Source organism: Sorex araneus, chromosome 6 (assembly GCF_027595985.1).
Source record: "Sorex araneus isolate mSorAra2 chromosome 6, mSorAra2.pri, whole genome shotgun sequence".
Lineage (NCBI taxonomy): Eukaryota > Metazoa > Chordata > Mammalia > Eulipotyphla > Soricidae > Sorex > Sorex araneus.
The window spans coordinates 53304017-53318468 of record NC_073307.1 but is presented as its reverse complement, the minus strand read 5'-3'; the positions used below and the strand labels follow the sequence as shown (position 1 = coordinate 53318468).

General features: G+C 58.1%; 1 protein-coding gene across 1 annotated transcript in view; it reads left to right on the top strand.

Moving 5' to 3' along the window:
* Positions 1 to 8126, top strand: part of CERS3 (ceramide synthase 3) — a 72594-nt gene extending 64468 nt beyond the window's left edge. The window contains exons 8-12 of the mRNA XM_004617770.2: positions 1176 to 1268; positions 2152 to 2280; positions 5241 to 5347; positions 6104 to 6257; positions 6835 to 8126. Coding sequence (XP_004617827.1) covers positions 1176 to 1268; positions 2152 to 2280; positions 5241 to 5347; positions 6104 to 6257; positions 6835 to 7002 — 651 coding nt within the window. The 3' untranslated portion in view covers positions 7003 to 8126. The remainder of the gene's footprint in view (positions 1 to 1175; positions 1269 to 2151; positions 2281 to 5240; positions 5348 to 6103; positions 6258 to 6834) is intronic.
* The last annotated feature ends 6326 nt before the right edge of the window (positions 8127 to 14452 follow it).

Genomic DNA, 14452 nt, shown 5'->3' with positions numbered 1-14452 from the left:
ATGTGATCTCCCTTGAGGGGACAGACATTGGCTCTGGGGGCATCCCCTGAGGGCATCGGAGTGCCATCTGGCTGGGCCATGTCCAGGTAGAGCCCCTCTATGGGCGGGGGCTCAATTTCCAAGCCCCCCCCCACATTCCTAGAGGGAGATGAGTGTTTCCCAGGATTCCAGCTGTGCCTCGGCCACTGAGCTCCAAATATGCATCAATCAGCAAACTGCAGCTTTTATGGTACTGGTCACCGGGTTTGCTTTGAATCCATTCTATTAAGTGTCTGCAGTACTTTGTGTTTCTTGAATCCAGTCTCTCCTGAAATCTCCTGAAACTGAAAGTCTTTCATAGGTTCCGGGTGCCTCCTGGATCTCTGATGCTTTCAAACAAGTGCATTTCAGAGTTTTTCTTTTTCTTTCTTTTTTTAAAATTAAAAAACATTTTTAATCGAGTCACCCTGAGATAGTTACAAAGTTGTTCATGAATGGGGTTTGGTCATACAATGTTCCAACACCCCTCCCTTCACAAGTGCGCATTTCCCGCCCTCCACCACGCCCCCCCCAAGCCTGCCTCTAAGGCACCTACGGCAGCCACTTTTCCTCTTCCTCCCCCATCCTCTCTCACACATTTTCCTTTCCAAAGTTCTTTTTAGATCAAGTTTTCATGGGGAGGGTTAGTCTGAATAGGCTTGGAAGAAAAAAGGAACGATCTCTTTCTTTTTAATGAACTTACGAGCAGCAAGGGCTCGGCCAGAGCGTCCGCCCTTCCAGCGTGATCACCTCCGCACGGAGGCTCTGAGGAAGGTCGAGGTCCCAGGTCTGTGTTCCCAGGTCTGTCGGGAACAGAGGCGTGCTGTCATTCTGAAGTCAAGCCTTAGGAACTGTGTTTCTCAAATGAAGCTCGTAGTCAACAACAAAGTCCCACGGCACTTACACCTGTGCCAGCTTTATTAACGTCGAGGGGAACATTCCACTTCCTGTGGGAATCCTTATCTCCGCGCTCAATAGCGTAGACAAAAGAGCTGGGAACATTTTTGTTTCACTCTGACTTGGCAGTGGAAAGCACAGTGTTGTGCCCCGGGGAGCTTCCTGGCTGGCCAGGCAGGAGTGAATAATAGTTTCGTTTGTTCAGAGTGCGTCGCCTTATGCCGACACTGAGGGAGTGACGGGGCTCTTGTCTCCCCCAGACCTTGCTGCCCTCCCAGTACTGGTACTACATCCTAGAGATGAGTTTCTACTGGTCTCTCCTGTTCAGCCTGGGCACGGATGTCAGGAGGAAGGTAAGTGCCCGATTTGCAAAGCCGCTTTATCCTTCTCCCCCCACCAAAGACTTTTGTTGCCTTGCCCCCGCCCCCCGCCCTGATTCTAATTAAGTGGGTGTTAGTGCAGGTCTTGTTCTCAATGATGCTCAGAAGTATTAGTTTTATTCTAATACTCCTAATTAACCATAAATGTCCTTTTTTTTTCTTTTTGAGTCACACCCGGCAATGCTCAGAGGTTACTCCTGGCTCTGCACTCAGGAATTCCTCCTGGCAGTGCTTGGGGGACCATCTGGGATGCTCGGAATCGAACCCGGGTCGGCTGCGTGCAAGGCAAATGCCCTACCGGCTGTACTATTGCTCCGGCCCAAATGTCCTATTAATTAGTGTTGCCCAAGGCATCCCAGAGCATCCCCTGAGCCCACCAGGGGTATATCCTGAGTTCAGAGCCAGGAGTAAGGCCTGAGCATGGCCGGGCGTGGCCCCAAAAAATGGAAAAAAAAATCCCAAAGAGCACAGCTGTCGGCACTTGGACTAGTCGTGCAGCTCTGTGTCTTTCCTTTTTGGGATGAGGTAGGAAAATAAGCACCACGTGGAAAGCTACAGGGCGGCTGCATGGCTGTGTGGGTCTGTGGGTGCGTGTTTGTGTATGTGTATCCAGTACAGAACAGTGGCAAACACAAAGCTATGAAGAGGACACGCGTTCGCTGCTGTGTGTCGGCCGCTGGCACTGCTCACCTGTCCCCCTCGGAGGATAGTGGAAGCACTTCCAAAGCTTCTAAGCCTGCGGATGGCCGTGTCTGGCCTCTTCCTTGTTCCTGCTGTTACTGTCCTTGTTAGCGTTAGCTCCCGGGGAGGGGGCCGCACTGCCTTGGGGCTGACTGTTCCGTGCCTCTGCCTGTAGGATTTCTTAGCGCATGTCATCCACCACCTCGCTGCGATCAGCCTGATGAGCTTCTCGTGGTGCGCGAATTACATCCGCAGTGGCACCCTCGTCATGATCGTGCACGACGTGGCTGACATTTGGCTGGAGGTGAGTCCCCGTAAGACAGCGACGTGCCAAGACTCAGCCAGGGTCCCCGGGAGCCCCGCAGGACCAGTGGTTGGAGGGATCAGCTGGGCCCTCTGTCCCCTAACACCAAGGGTGTCGCCAGGTCCCCAGCCACTGCTCCTGGCTTCAGGAGAGGAAGGCTGTTGGCTTCACATCCCCCTTCTCCAGTGTTCCCGAGTGACAGATACGGGCAGAACGTAGTTCAGGAGTGACCTTGGCGGTGCTCCAGGACCATGCTGTGCTGGAACTGGACCGGGGTTGGCTGCATGCAAGGCAGGTGCCTTCACCTTCGCACCCTATATCCTGCCCCGAGTGCTAATTTTAAAAAAATGGAGTGATAGTACAGCAGGGAGGATGCTTGCCTTGTATGTAGCCGACCCAGGTTCGATCCCCCAAATCCCACATGGTTTCTCTGCCAGGAGTGATCCCTGAGTGCAGAATCGGGAGTAAGTCCTGGGCACTGCTGGGCGTGGCCCCCCAAAAAGGAGAGGGGGAGTAGAATTTTATGCTCCTGTGGCTGGAGTGATAGCACAGTGGGAAGGGCGTTGACCTTGCATGTGTCCAACCCAGGTTCAATCCCCTGAGTGCTACTAGGAATAATCCCTGAGTGCACAGCAAGGACTAAGTCCTGAGCACCACCGGGTGTGGTCCCCACATCAAGAGTTAAAATACTTTTTTTTTTTTTAATTCCATGCTGCTTTGCTGCACCTAGGCAGCGCCTGGAGTGTGTCTGCCATTGAAGCAGCTTTCCCAGGCGGCTCGCAGGGGTGAGACTGGGAAGGAGCCCCGCTTGTCCGGTGCCTCATGGGCCTATAGCAGCCTCTTAATGCTGTGTCTTCCGTCCTCACCCAGAGCCTGGGAAGTTCTCCCCTCTGCAGTTCTGTCTCGGCTCACACGCAGGCCTGGCCAGCGGCCTCGTCACAGAAAGCCTCCCGGGCCCGAGGTGGAGGGGAGGGAAGAAATGCCAGGCCCAGAGGCCTGAGCGTGGTGGATCCCGAGTGGAGCTTTGGTGAACGATCAGGAATTGTTCATCTCCCTTTTTGATTGGTTGGTTTGAGGCTATACACCGCAGTGCTCAGGACTCGCTCCTGGCTCTGCACTCAGGGATCACTCCTGGAGGGGCTTGGGACCCTTTCATTTTTATTTTTTGTTTGTTTGTTTGGGGGCTACATTCAGTGATACTCAGGGGTTACTCCTGGCACTCAGGAATTACTCTTGGTAGGCTCAGGGCAGATAGGACGTCGGGGATCCAGCGGGGTGGGCCCTGTGCAAGGCAAGCACCCTCCCCACTGTGCGATGGCCCTGGTCCCTCACTCTGGATTCTTGTCGTGATCTGCTAACTTGAGGTTCTGGGAGCCAGGCCAGCCCCTCCCGTCAGCCCGTGAGGGGGGCAGCGTCCGCAGAACTGCAGTGATCCCGGGCCTGTTTCTGATGTTCTCCAAGGCGTCTCTCCCTAGTTTTCTGGGGGACTTCGCTGCTTGTCCTTGCACTCAAGTGCTTGGTCAGCCCAGGCCTGGAACCCTCTTCCCCTGTTCTCGCCGGCCCGAGGATGGAGCCTCTGGGTCTTTCGAGACTCGGGGAGTCATTCCTTAGCTCTTTCCTTGCAGAAATAAGAACCAGCACCTGTGGTTCCTTTTGTTTGGGGGCCACCCCTGGAGGTGCTCAGGGGCTAGTCCTGGCTCTGTGCTCAGGGACCGCTCCTGGCATGACTCAGGTGCCGGGGATTGAACTGGGGGTCCTAGGGTACAAGAAGGTGCCTTAGCCCCTCTACTAGCTCCCTGGCCTACAGTTCTTTACTGCGGTCCTCCAGGGCCCGGGCCGGGCCCATTGCCTGCAATTGCAACAATGCAATCTGACACACACACACACACACACACACACACACACACACACACACGCCACCCCGCAGAGTTGCAACAATGCAATCTGACACACACACACACACACACACACACACACACACGCCACCCCGCAGAGTTGCAACAATGTAATCTGTCACACACACACACACACACACACACACACACACACACCACCCCCAGCAGAGTGGAGGCTCTGGGTCTTCCTGGGGCATCAAATTCCGGGTCAGAGCATGTAAGGCCTGTGCTCTGCTCTGTGGGCATCCTAAGACCCCGACATCTCTAGCCCCGGGCCTTTGTCATTTTTGCCTTTGCTCACCTCCCAATCCTCACCGGCACCCCCATGTCCAGGTCCAGGACCCCCCAGCACCATGCACTAAGAGAGGCCTCACCTACAAGAGGGGTCCCCTTGGGTGCAGCCCCCACTGTGCCAGAGGGTGCTGCCTGTCCTGACCGCAGGCCCTCAACCCCTGCTCTGTCCCAGACATCCCAGATTCCCGCCATCACCTCCCCCCTCCAGCTCAGGAGCAAGGAGCCCCCCCCCCGGCCTGGCACCCCAGCATCCTGCAGCAGGAGAGGGTGGAGGTGGGGAGAGCCCTGCCCACACCCTGCTCCCAGGGCAGCTGTAACGTGGGGTTCTAGGAGCCAAACTGGAGCTCCAGAGTCTGCTCTGGAAGGCCTGAGGGGAAGCGTGCGTCTACCCAGTCATCCCCCAACTGGCCCCACCCGCTCGGAGAGGGCCCTGTGGGGAGGGTGAAGGGGGGGATCTGATGAGAGGGGGACGCAGCCGCAGGCGCCACTGTGGGGGGCTGTGTCGGGTTTGCCGGCTGTCCATGTGGCCAGCGTGGCGCGGCGTCCCGCCTCTCCCCGAGCACATGAAGCCCACAGCGTGTCTGTCCGCTTCCACACGCTGACGTAGAGGGCCAGAGCCACCGTACGGTGAGGAGGACCCCGGGTCAACCCCCGGCATCCCACAGGGTCTCCCGAGCCCCTCCAGGAGTGGTCCCAGGGGTCACCCCCAAACCAAACACATACTGCAGTCGGGCAGGTGGCCCAGCGTGTCGGCCGCTCTTGTTCCCACAGTCCGCAAAGATGTTCTCCTACGCCGGCTGGAGGCAGACGTGCAACACGCTGTTCCTCATCTTCTCCACCATCTTCTTCATCAGCCGCCTCGTGGTTTTCCCCTTCTGGTGAGTAGCGGGGGACTGCACCCCTGGGGGCCCTGGGAGGGAGCACCGCCTGCCTCCCCCCAGCTCCAGCTGCCAGGCCTGGCTCAGGGAGGGGGCAGGGGGGTCCTCCACGGCTCCCAGGCTGCCCCCGCCTCCCTGTCACAGGGCTTCAGGAGCGGCCCTCCCCAGGGCCCAAGGGGGTCCCGGGAAGCCCCCCGAGACCTTCACGGCACTTGTGGCCTGTCAGATGGAGGACACTGAGCCAAGTGAGGATGTGGGTGCGATGGGGGCCAAAGCCAGCACCCCAGCCCCTTCCTGTCCCCCAAGGCACGCACCTCCCACACCCCAGCACAGCCCACGGAGAGAAGGGAGCCCCCGAGGCCTGCAGGGAGGAGGCCACCACCAGCACGGCCACAGAGCAAGACTGCCTGCCCGGGAGGGGGGCGGCCCCGGGAATTGGACTCTCTGGTCCACTCCGGGAAGGAGGGCCAGTGTCGCCCCAGTGTCCGCACCTCCTTCTGATCCCAGGGGCTCCTGACCCCACCCCACGTGCCAGGCCTTGTCCTGGGGGGCAGATGTCAGGGAAAGCCGGAGTCAGAGTCAGGGACACTTGGAGAAAGGGGATTCAGGGGAGCTCAGAGAAAGGGGGGCTCAGTCAGAAATGCTGGGGCCGGGGGCCCAGAGTCAGGGGGCTCAGAGAGGGCGTCCGGGAGCTGTGTCAGGGCTGTGTGTGCAGGCGGCTGTGCCGGCCATGCCACAGCTCCCGTCTTCTCGCAGGATCCTGCACTGCACCCTGATCCTCCCGCTGCACTACCTCGAGCCCTTCTTCTCCTACGTCTTCCTCAACCTGCAGCTCCTGCTGCTGCAGCTCCTGCACCTCTACTGGGGCTACTTCATCCTCAAGATGCTCAAGCGCTGCATCTTCATGAAGGTGAGGGCTCCCAGGCCAGCGGGGGAGCAAGGAGAGAGGGCCCAGCAGGGGGAGGCGGGGAGGGTCAGGCCCAGCAGGGGGAGGTGGGGAGGGTCAGGCCCAGCAGGGAGAGGTGGGGAGGGTCAGGCCCAGCAGGAAGAGGTGGGGAGGGTCAGGCCTAGCAGGGGAAGGTGGGGAGGGTCAGGCTCAGCAGGAAGAGGTGGGGAGGGTCAAGCCCAGCAGGGGGAGGTGGGGAGGGTCAGGCCCAGCAGGAAGAGGTGGGGAGGGTCAGGCCTAGCAGGGGGAGGTGGGGAGGATCAGGCCTAGCAGGAAGAGGTGGGGAGGGTCAGGCCCAGCAGGGGGAGACAGGAAGGGTCAGGCCCAGCAGGGGGAGACAGGGAGGGTCAGGCCCAGCAGGGGGAGACAGGAAGGGTCGGGCCTAGTAGGGGGAGGTGGGGAGGGTCAGGCCCAGCAGGGATGGTTTGTCCTGTGGGCCCTGTGTATGAACATCTGCTGGTTTGTCTCTTCTGAGGGAGCCATACCCCTAAACCGATCCTCTGCATATTCACTCAAGACAGCCTGTTCTCTTCTTGTCTAGAATATCCAGGATGTGAGGAGTGATGATGAGGATGAGGATGAAGACGAGGACGAGGACGAGGATGAGGAGGGGGAGGTGAAAGCTATGGAAAGCAAAAAGAGAGACTGTTTGAAGAATGGCCTAGGGGCCAGCAGACACCTCACCCCCAACGGGCAGCACGGCCGCTAGCTCTGAGCCCACCGGTGCTGGGGCCCCGAGAGCTGCCAGGACTGTCAGACGCTGGGAGTGGCCCCTCCTCCCTCCGTGTGGCCCACAGCACCCGCCGAGAACCCCGGGTCTGCCCACACCACCCCCTCCCCAGCCCACCCAGTATGTATTTAATGAAATGTTGTTCACTTGTGTTAAAATGTTAAATATAAGCCTGACCGTGGGTCTGATCGCCCTGAGCGCTCAGGCTGGTCAGAGATGTCGGAGGCACCTTTTCCTCACTCGGGTGGCGGCCCCCTTCCTCCAGACGTGTTGGTCACAGACAGCCCGCTCAGTCTCCCCGAGGCTACCAGCATCTTCTTCAACCCTTCCCCGCTGCCCTCCTCTCTGCAGGGAGTTCTAATCCCTGCCTCCTCCCAGATGCAGTGACTGGCAAGGAGGTGAGAATGCTGGGTGGACAAGACCTGCCCCTCTCCCGGGGCTCGGGCTCTGGCTGAGAGGGCACCTGGCCCAGAAAGGTCACGTCTGGCAGGGCCTGGAGCGGCCGCAGACGAGTGTCCACCGCGGTTGCCTGTTTGCTGGGGCAGTCTCTTCCTTTCTCAAGCCCTGGGGGACCCTCCTCGCCCCTGCCTGGGAGCCGTGGCTCTCTGCGCCTCAGAGGGAGGCTCCTCACTGCTTGAGCCCCCGGGGAGGGCATGGAGGTAACCGTCCAGCCACGGCAGCACCCGTTCCTCCTGGGGCCGGTCCAGAGGAAGCCTTGTACACAGAGGACGCTGTTTCCTCTCCACTCTACAAACGGTCACACCACGTGACCCCACCCCGGAACCACCGCCTGCAGATCAGAACTCCCTGAGAAACACCCCCAGACTCGGGGAGGGCCCGTGGGTGCTCCTTGCCGGTCAGCAGCCGGCCTGCGCCCCCTGAGCCCAGCCTGCGGTGTGTGTGCCTCCCCAGCCCCGTCTCCCCTACTCTGGCACCTGCCCGCCTTCTCCTCATTGCCTCAGGCCCCCTAGTGGGACACTGTCCCTGGGAGCCCGCAAGAGAGAGGGCCCTGCCGCCCCGAAGGGCACTCACTGCGTGCAATAAAGGCGTCTGTGGGGTTAGTTTTTGCCTCTCCCTGCAGTGCTCAGGGGAGCGTGTGGGGCTCTGGATGGGACCCGAGGCTCTCGCAGGCACAGATCTCGTGCCCCGGGGTCTTTCCCCAGACCTTTATTTGCGCGTCATGTGGCAGGTCTGCTGAGTGGCAGACCCCCCGGCGCAGGGCGCAGGGCGGGCTCTATTCTCCCAAAGAGCCCAAGCGGGCAGGAGTCAGCGAACAACCTCTCTCCAGAATGAAATCTGGGCATCCTGCAGCCGCCCAGCCTCTCCTGGAAGTCTCCTGGGTCACGGTCATGCTGCGAGCGCAAGGCTGGAGTGGAGATGCCGCTGACCCCGGTGCCCCCTGGCCGGAAGTGGACTTTACAGACAAAAGCGGAAGCGTGAAGAGCCATGGGACGAACTTGGCACCCTTAGCAGGGTCCCTGCGCCCTCCCTGAGGCTCCCCTGCACCTTCCCGAGGGGCCCCTCGCCTTCCCAGAGCCCTCTGAGGCTCCTTCACCCCTACCCATGCCTTCCCAGAGCCACCCCCCGCACCCCGCGCCTTCCCTGAGGGGCTCCTCGTCTTCCCTGCGGGCCCAGCGCCTTCCCAGACCCCTGTGCCTTCCCTGAGGGGCCTCCCTGAGGCCGGGTGCCCGGGTATTCCGGAGGGTTGGAGGAGGGTGGCTCCGACCCAGAACCCACCACCAACAGAAAGGGCGTCGCCACCCTGCTGCGCCCCAGCTTCAGCTTAGAATTCCCAGGAGATCGTGTCGGGGCACGGGGGACCCTGGCTCTGGCCTTTCATCTAGGAGGGCCTGACGGTAGCTGTCCCCGTGAAGGGTGCCCGGGGTGGCCCTCAGCTCCCTGCTCCGAGGCCGTGCAAAGGCACGTGACTCGCCTGCCACCGTGATAACGTATTTATGCGCTAGGGCTGCCCTAGGCCCAGACTCCGCCTCTCAGCGAAGCAGGACGAGGTGCCCCCGGGCCCAGAGCCCCCTGGGAGTGACCTCGAGCACTGCAGGGTGTTGCCCCCTCCCCAGCGCCCCAAGTGTAAAGCCTCACAGTTTCTACCCTGCCTCCTTCGTAAGCGGGCTTCTGCAGTCTCCGTGTACCCCTGCTCTGTTTGAGACCTGCCTGCCCAGTGCAGCGAGCCAGCGCCGTCCTCTCCTCGCCGTGTGCCCAGGGGCTGGTTTCCATCTTCTGTGCTCCATTGTGCGTGCGGATCACGCCTCTCCCATCCCGGACCCGCCCGGCGCCTGGGGGGTTCCCTGGACCTGGGCATTGCAGCTGGGGCAGCAGCGCCCCTGGCCGTGCAGGGAGCACTCGGACTCAGTGTGCTGCGGCTGGGGGCAGAGACGCAGGGGTGAAGCGGTTGGGTCTGTCCGCGCTGGTTCTGCTGCATTCTCTCAAATCACTTCTTTTGGACGGCGGCCACAGCCAGCGGTGCTCGTGGCTTATTCCTGCCTCTGTGCTCAGGGATCACTCCTGGCGGGGCTCTGAGGACCATCTCGAGTGCGAGGGTCAAACCCTGTTCATCTGTCTGCAAAGCAAGCACCCTCCCCGCTGGACACCCCTGCCCTGACCACCACCTTTTTAATCTTTTGGAAGAATTTTCATATTGCTTTTGGTGGAGGCTAAACCAGGCGACATTCCCTGTCATCTTCTCATTTGCTGTTTGGGTCACGCCCAGCAACGCTCAGGGGTTTGCCCTGGCTCTGCACTCAAGAATCACTTCTGGTGGTGCTCAGTGGGCCATATGGCATGCGGGGTGGGGGGGATGAATCTGGCTTGGCAGCCATGCAAGACAAATGCCCTCCCCGCTGCCCTGTCACTCCAGCCCTGTTCCCTTTCCCCCTCCTCTCCCTCTCCTTCCCCTCCCCTCCCCTCTGATGTGACCCTTGCTCCTATGTGGATTTGCATTTCCCTGACAGAACGTCCGTTGGTCTTGAGTCCGCTTCCAGATGCCCGCCAGTCTCTGTCTGCTTCTCGGTCAGCTTGCTCCCCCTTTTCTGACGGCTCTTTCTTGTGGAAGATTGTGAGTGCTTTAGAAATGTGGTTATGAGCCCTCAGTCGGATGCGTCATTCTGTAAGCTGCTGCTTTCTCCCATCCAGAAGGTTTTTGTTTTGTTTTAATGCTGTTTTTTTTTTTTTTTTGAAGCACACACAGTCCTTCCTGGGATGTAATCCCACTGCTATTTTGTGTGTTTGCCCAGGCGGTGGGGTCACCACAGGCACCCCCGAGTTGGCAGCACGCGGTTAAGAACAGCAACAACCAAAAATGGGGTCACTCTGGTTCTGCCTGGCATGCACCCTCTCACTTTTCCTCGTCCATGCATGGAGAACTTTGCGTCTTAGCACTCAGCAGTGACCTGCAGGAGCTGCTCAGCCTGGCTCCAGAACCTTGGCTGTTTGAACGGTTTCTAGTTCCTCGCTTTTTATTATTGTTATTATTATTATTATTTTAGCATTGCAAGGAACAGCTTGGGAAGAAGTAATTCAATCCAGGCTCCCTGGCCTAAAGTCCACACTCTGAGACTGTGTTTCCTTGGCTCCTTTGGGAAACAACACAGAACCTTCTGGTGTCATTTTGAGGATTGAGTTGATCCACACAATGATTTTTTCCTTCTTCCTCTGTCTGTGTAGAAAGCACTCAGTGACTGCTAGTGCTTTATTATTCCTAGCTACCACAGGCCATGCCATTCTGCTATTGGGATTTCTAGGTCAAAAGACCCGGAGTTTCTATTTCTCATCTTTTCTGTTCATTGTTATCTGTGGATGTCACTTGTACGCATACAAATTGCTTTCCCCCAGAAAAAGTTGTAGAAAATTTAAGTTCTGACAGTGTTTACAAGCAGCCATTTCTCTGAAATAAAATCATCTGCCATTGATTTTGCCCCCTCCAGTCTTGAGAGTTTTTTTTTTAACAGCATTGTTTAGATTTGCAGCTCTTTAATTAAGGTGAAGGAGATGGAGCATTTGGGTTTCTTTCATTTGCTTACTTATTTTTCAACATTTGTTCCTTATGAGCGCTCCATAAATTAAGGGGATTGGCTGCTTTTCCAACATATGTAACATAAAAAATATCCCCAGATTGCCTTTGGTCTCATGACTTTATAGGTAGGATTTTGGGCAGCCCATCCATTTAAAAAATTCATTTTTTTCCCCCGGCAGTAAAATATATCAATCATTTCCTTAACAGTCTCTGGAATTTGCACCCTGCTTGGAAAGTCTTCCCAGCACATAATTATACATAAAACTGCTTGAGCTTCACTTGCACGGATTCATTAATTCTTTGCTCCATCTGGCTTTTATTTGGGTGGAAGAGGCGAGGCAGGGAGGGACTCTTGATTTTTTTCTCATTGGTTTCTTGCTTGTCCTTCCTAGCCAGACACGATTTCCTCCTCTGGGGCCTGACGGACAAGCTTGCTGTCGCGTCGTCCGGGCTGTTCGTGCACGGACTCTGTGGATCTCCTTTCTGACTCCCCTGAAGGACTCCCCTTGCCATGCGCTGTCTCGAGGAAAACGCGCCTGATATGTCCATCTTCCTGTGGCTTCGGGCTGGGTTTGAGGGTAGCTGGCTCAGCTCCCAGCTTCCTCCTGTTGCCCTGACACTCCTTGGGTTACCCCAGTTTAACTCGATCCTATTTCCAGCATTCATTTCAACGGAAATGAGAAATGAGTTGTAGTGTCACAGTTGTTGGGGTCTCCCATAACCTTGATGCTGTCACTGAGGTTGTTTTCAATGGACTGTGACCTCCGGGGGCTGACAGGTGACCGTACCGAGTCCCATTAGGCATGAACAAGGTGTGTGTCTGTGTGTCTGTATCTGCCAATCCCCACCTCCCAGTGGAATTGGAAGATTTTCTGAATAACATTAAAATACGTTTTTGTTTTGTTTTGGAGGATTTATTTGTTTGTTTTTTATTTGTTTGGGGGTCACCCCTGGAGTTGCTCAGGGCTTACTTTTGGCTCTGTGCTTGTGAATCCCTCTGGCATCCTCGGGGGGCCTCTATGGAATGTGGGGGGCCAAACCCTGGTCTGCCGCATGTCAGGCCAGCACTATGCTATCTCTCTGGCTCCTTATAATTTTAAATTTCTTTTGCTGTTGTTTCGGGTGTCTAGAGTCAAACCAAGGGCGCACATGTGAGACACTATCTAACAGACCACTGAACCATACCCCCAGCTTCGTTTCATTCTGTGGGGCTTTTTCCCTTCCTTTCTGCCCCTAATCAGTGTCCAGGAGACTTAGGGACCCTCGTAGGATTCATGGTCCCTGTTTCTCTGCTGACAGAGATGGTTGGAGGGGAGGGGAGGGAGCCGTGCTGCCAGGCCTGGGAGTGCCTGGGGATGCTGGGGGACCCATCCCTGCCGCAGCCAAGGGGGCATTAGCGCCATGGGACCCTGGAGTAAACCAGGGCCAGCTCCATGCAAGGCCAGAAGCGTCACCCTGAACCGTTTCTCCAGGCCCTGGATTTTTTAAAATCTAGGTATTGATGGCAGTTTCTTGTTTCCTTTAGCTAAGAATGTTTTCATTTTTTTCCCCTTCGTTAACTGAAGTTTTATTTTTTTTTAACTCAACCAAAAAACATAGGGTGAATAGTTGTAACTAAGTCACTAGAGATTAGTTCTTAGTTTTTGACACCCCAAGATGTTGGTACTTCTGTCCAGTGCTTCATGGGTTGCCACCAGGAGTCCGACGTGACTTCTCCCCTAAGAGAGCACAGAGATGTCCCTGCCCCGAGACTCCAGAGCTGACTTGGCCCTGCTGTGCGCCCTGGGCCCCGCTGCGGGGCTGGAGAGAGAAGCAAGCCAGGAGCAGCTGCAGGTGGAAATCAGGGTCCTTCGGGACCTGGGGACAAAGGGGGACCCTGAAATAGCTCCCAGGCGTCACCACCAGTGCCTGCCACCACGTTTGGGGCTTTCCCCTCCCCTCTCTGCCCAAGACCCCCCCAAGTCGGGCCCTCGGCCTTGGGGGTGTCAGGGGAGTGTGACGTGGGGGGTGGAGCCCACTGCTGACAACGATGGCTGGGCTGGAGGGGCTCAGGACGGGCCCCCACCTCAACCTCCTGCTGATGTGCCGGTCTGGGCTCGGAGCCACCCTGCGCCTCCTCTCTGCAGGGTGCCGGGAGCGGGAGAGGAGAGGAGGGAAAGGAGCAGGCAGGATCGCGCCCTCTCCTGTGCCTGCGAGGCTCTGAGGACCCTCAGGCTGTGTGGGGGCCCGCTTCCCTCCTCTGGGGCCGAGGGCAGCAGGCTCGGGTCCAGGGAAGGAGACACGGCCGGGCCGCCTTCTGCTCTTGGTGAGCACATGCCAGGGCCCGGGGCTGGAGAGGGCTTTGATAACTTCAGCCTCGTGAGCAGCTGCTGGCCAGTGTCCAGGGCGACCTCAGCATCACGGCGGTGCCACCAAGTCGCGTCTGTGCCCCCCCTTCTCCCCTCCCCTCCCCTCCCCGGATTTGTGGGATGGAGTCCGTGGCTCGGATGCCTCACACCAGTGCAAGTGTGCCACCGCTCCAGGCGGGGCCTTGATCCGCTCACACCCGAGTGTTTGAGTTCATCTCACCAGCGGGGACGGGGGGAGCGGCAGGGGACAGCCGTGATCTGCTGCCAGTCAACATGACAACCACAGGCCACAGTCGGGGAGGGACCACAGTGCTGGGCCTGCCGGGGAACCAGTGGGAAGTATGACAACCAGTGAAACCAGTGAAACCACACAGACTCTGAGGGAACAGCCCCCCATCTGGGAGCCATTGTCACAGACACTGAGGGGACAGAGTCACGTGCCCGGGAACAATTGTCACAATCTGAGGGGACAGTTACCTGCCCGGGAGCTATTATCACAGACTGAGGAGACAGAGTCACCTGCCCAGGGACCATTGTCACAGTCTGAGGGGACAGAGGCACCTGCTCGGGAACCTTTGTCACAGTCACTGAGGGGACAGAGAGTGAGAGTGAGACCGGGGGGCTGGGGGGGCAGCCCCTTCCTCCTTGCTCCCCTCCATCTCCCGGGCTACGGTAGCTATTACTGCATGACAGCGTCTCCCTGCCCCCTGGTCTGGGGTGCAGGAGTTGTCCCCACCTTCGTGTTCTCAGGGCTTGGGACTTGCTCTCTGCAGGAAAAGGCAAAAAGGTTGGCCTGAATCTTGAGCCCAGGGTCCCCTGTGTCCTTGGGGGGGAAGGGGTAGAGTCCTGGAGGGGGGCAGCAAGGCCGGGATGTGAGGCCGGGAGAGAGAGTGACACATTTGGGACAGGAGAGGGCATCCCAAAGAGGAGCAAGGGGCTCCACAGGGAGAGGCGCCCCCAGGGTGGGGACAGTGGTGGTGTAATGTGCCTCTACCGGGTAGCCCTGATGCCTGGTGCTGCCCTCAGGGGGAGCCCTGGAGCCACCCCAGAGTCT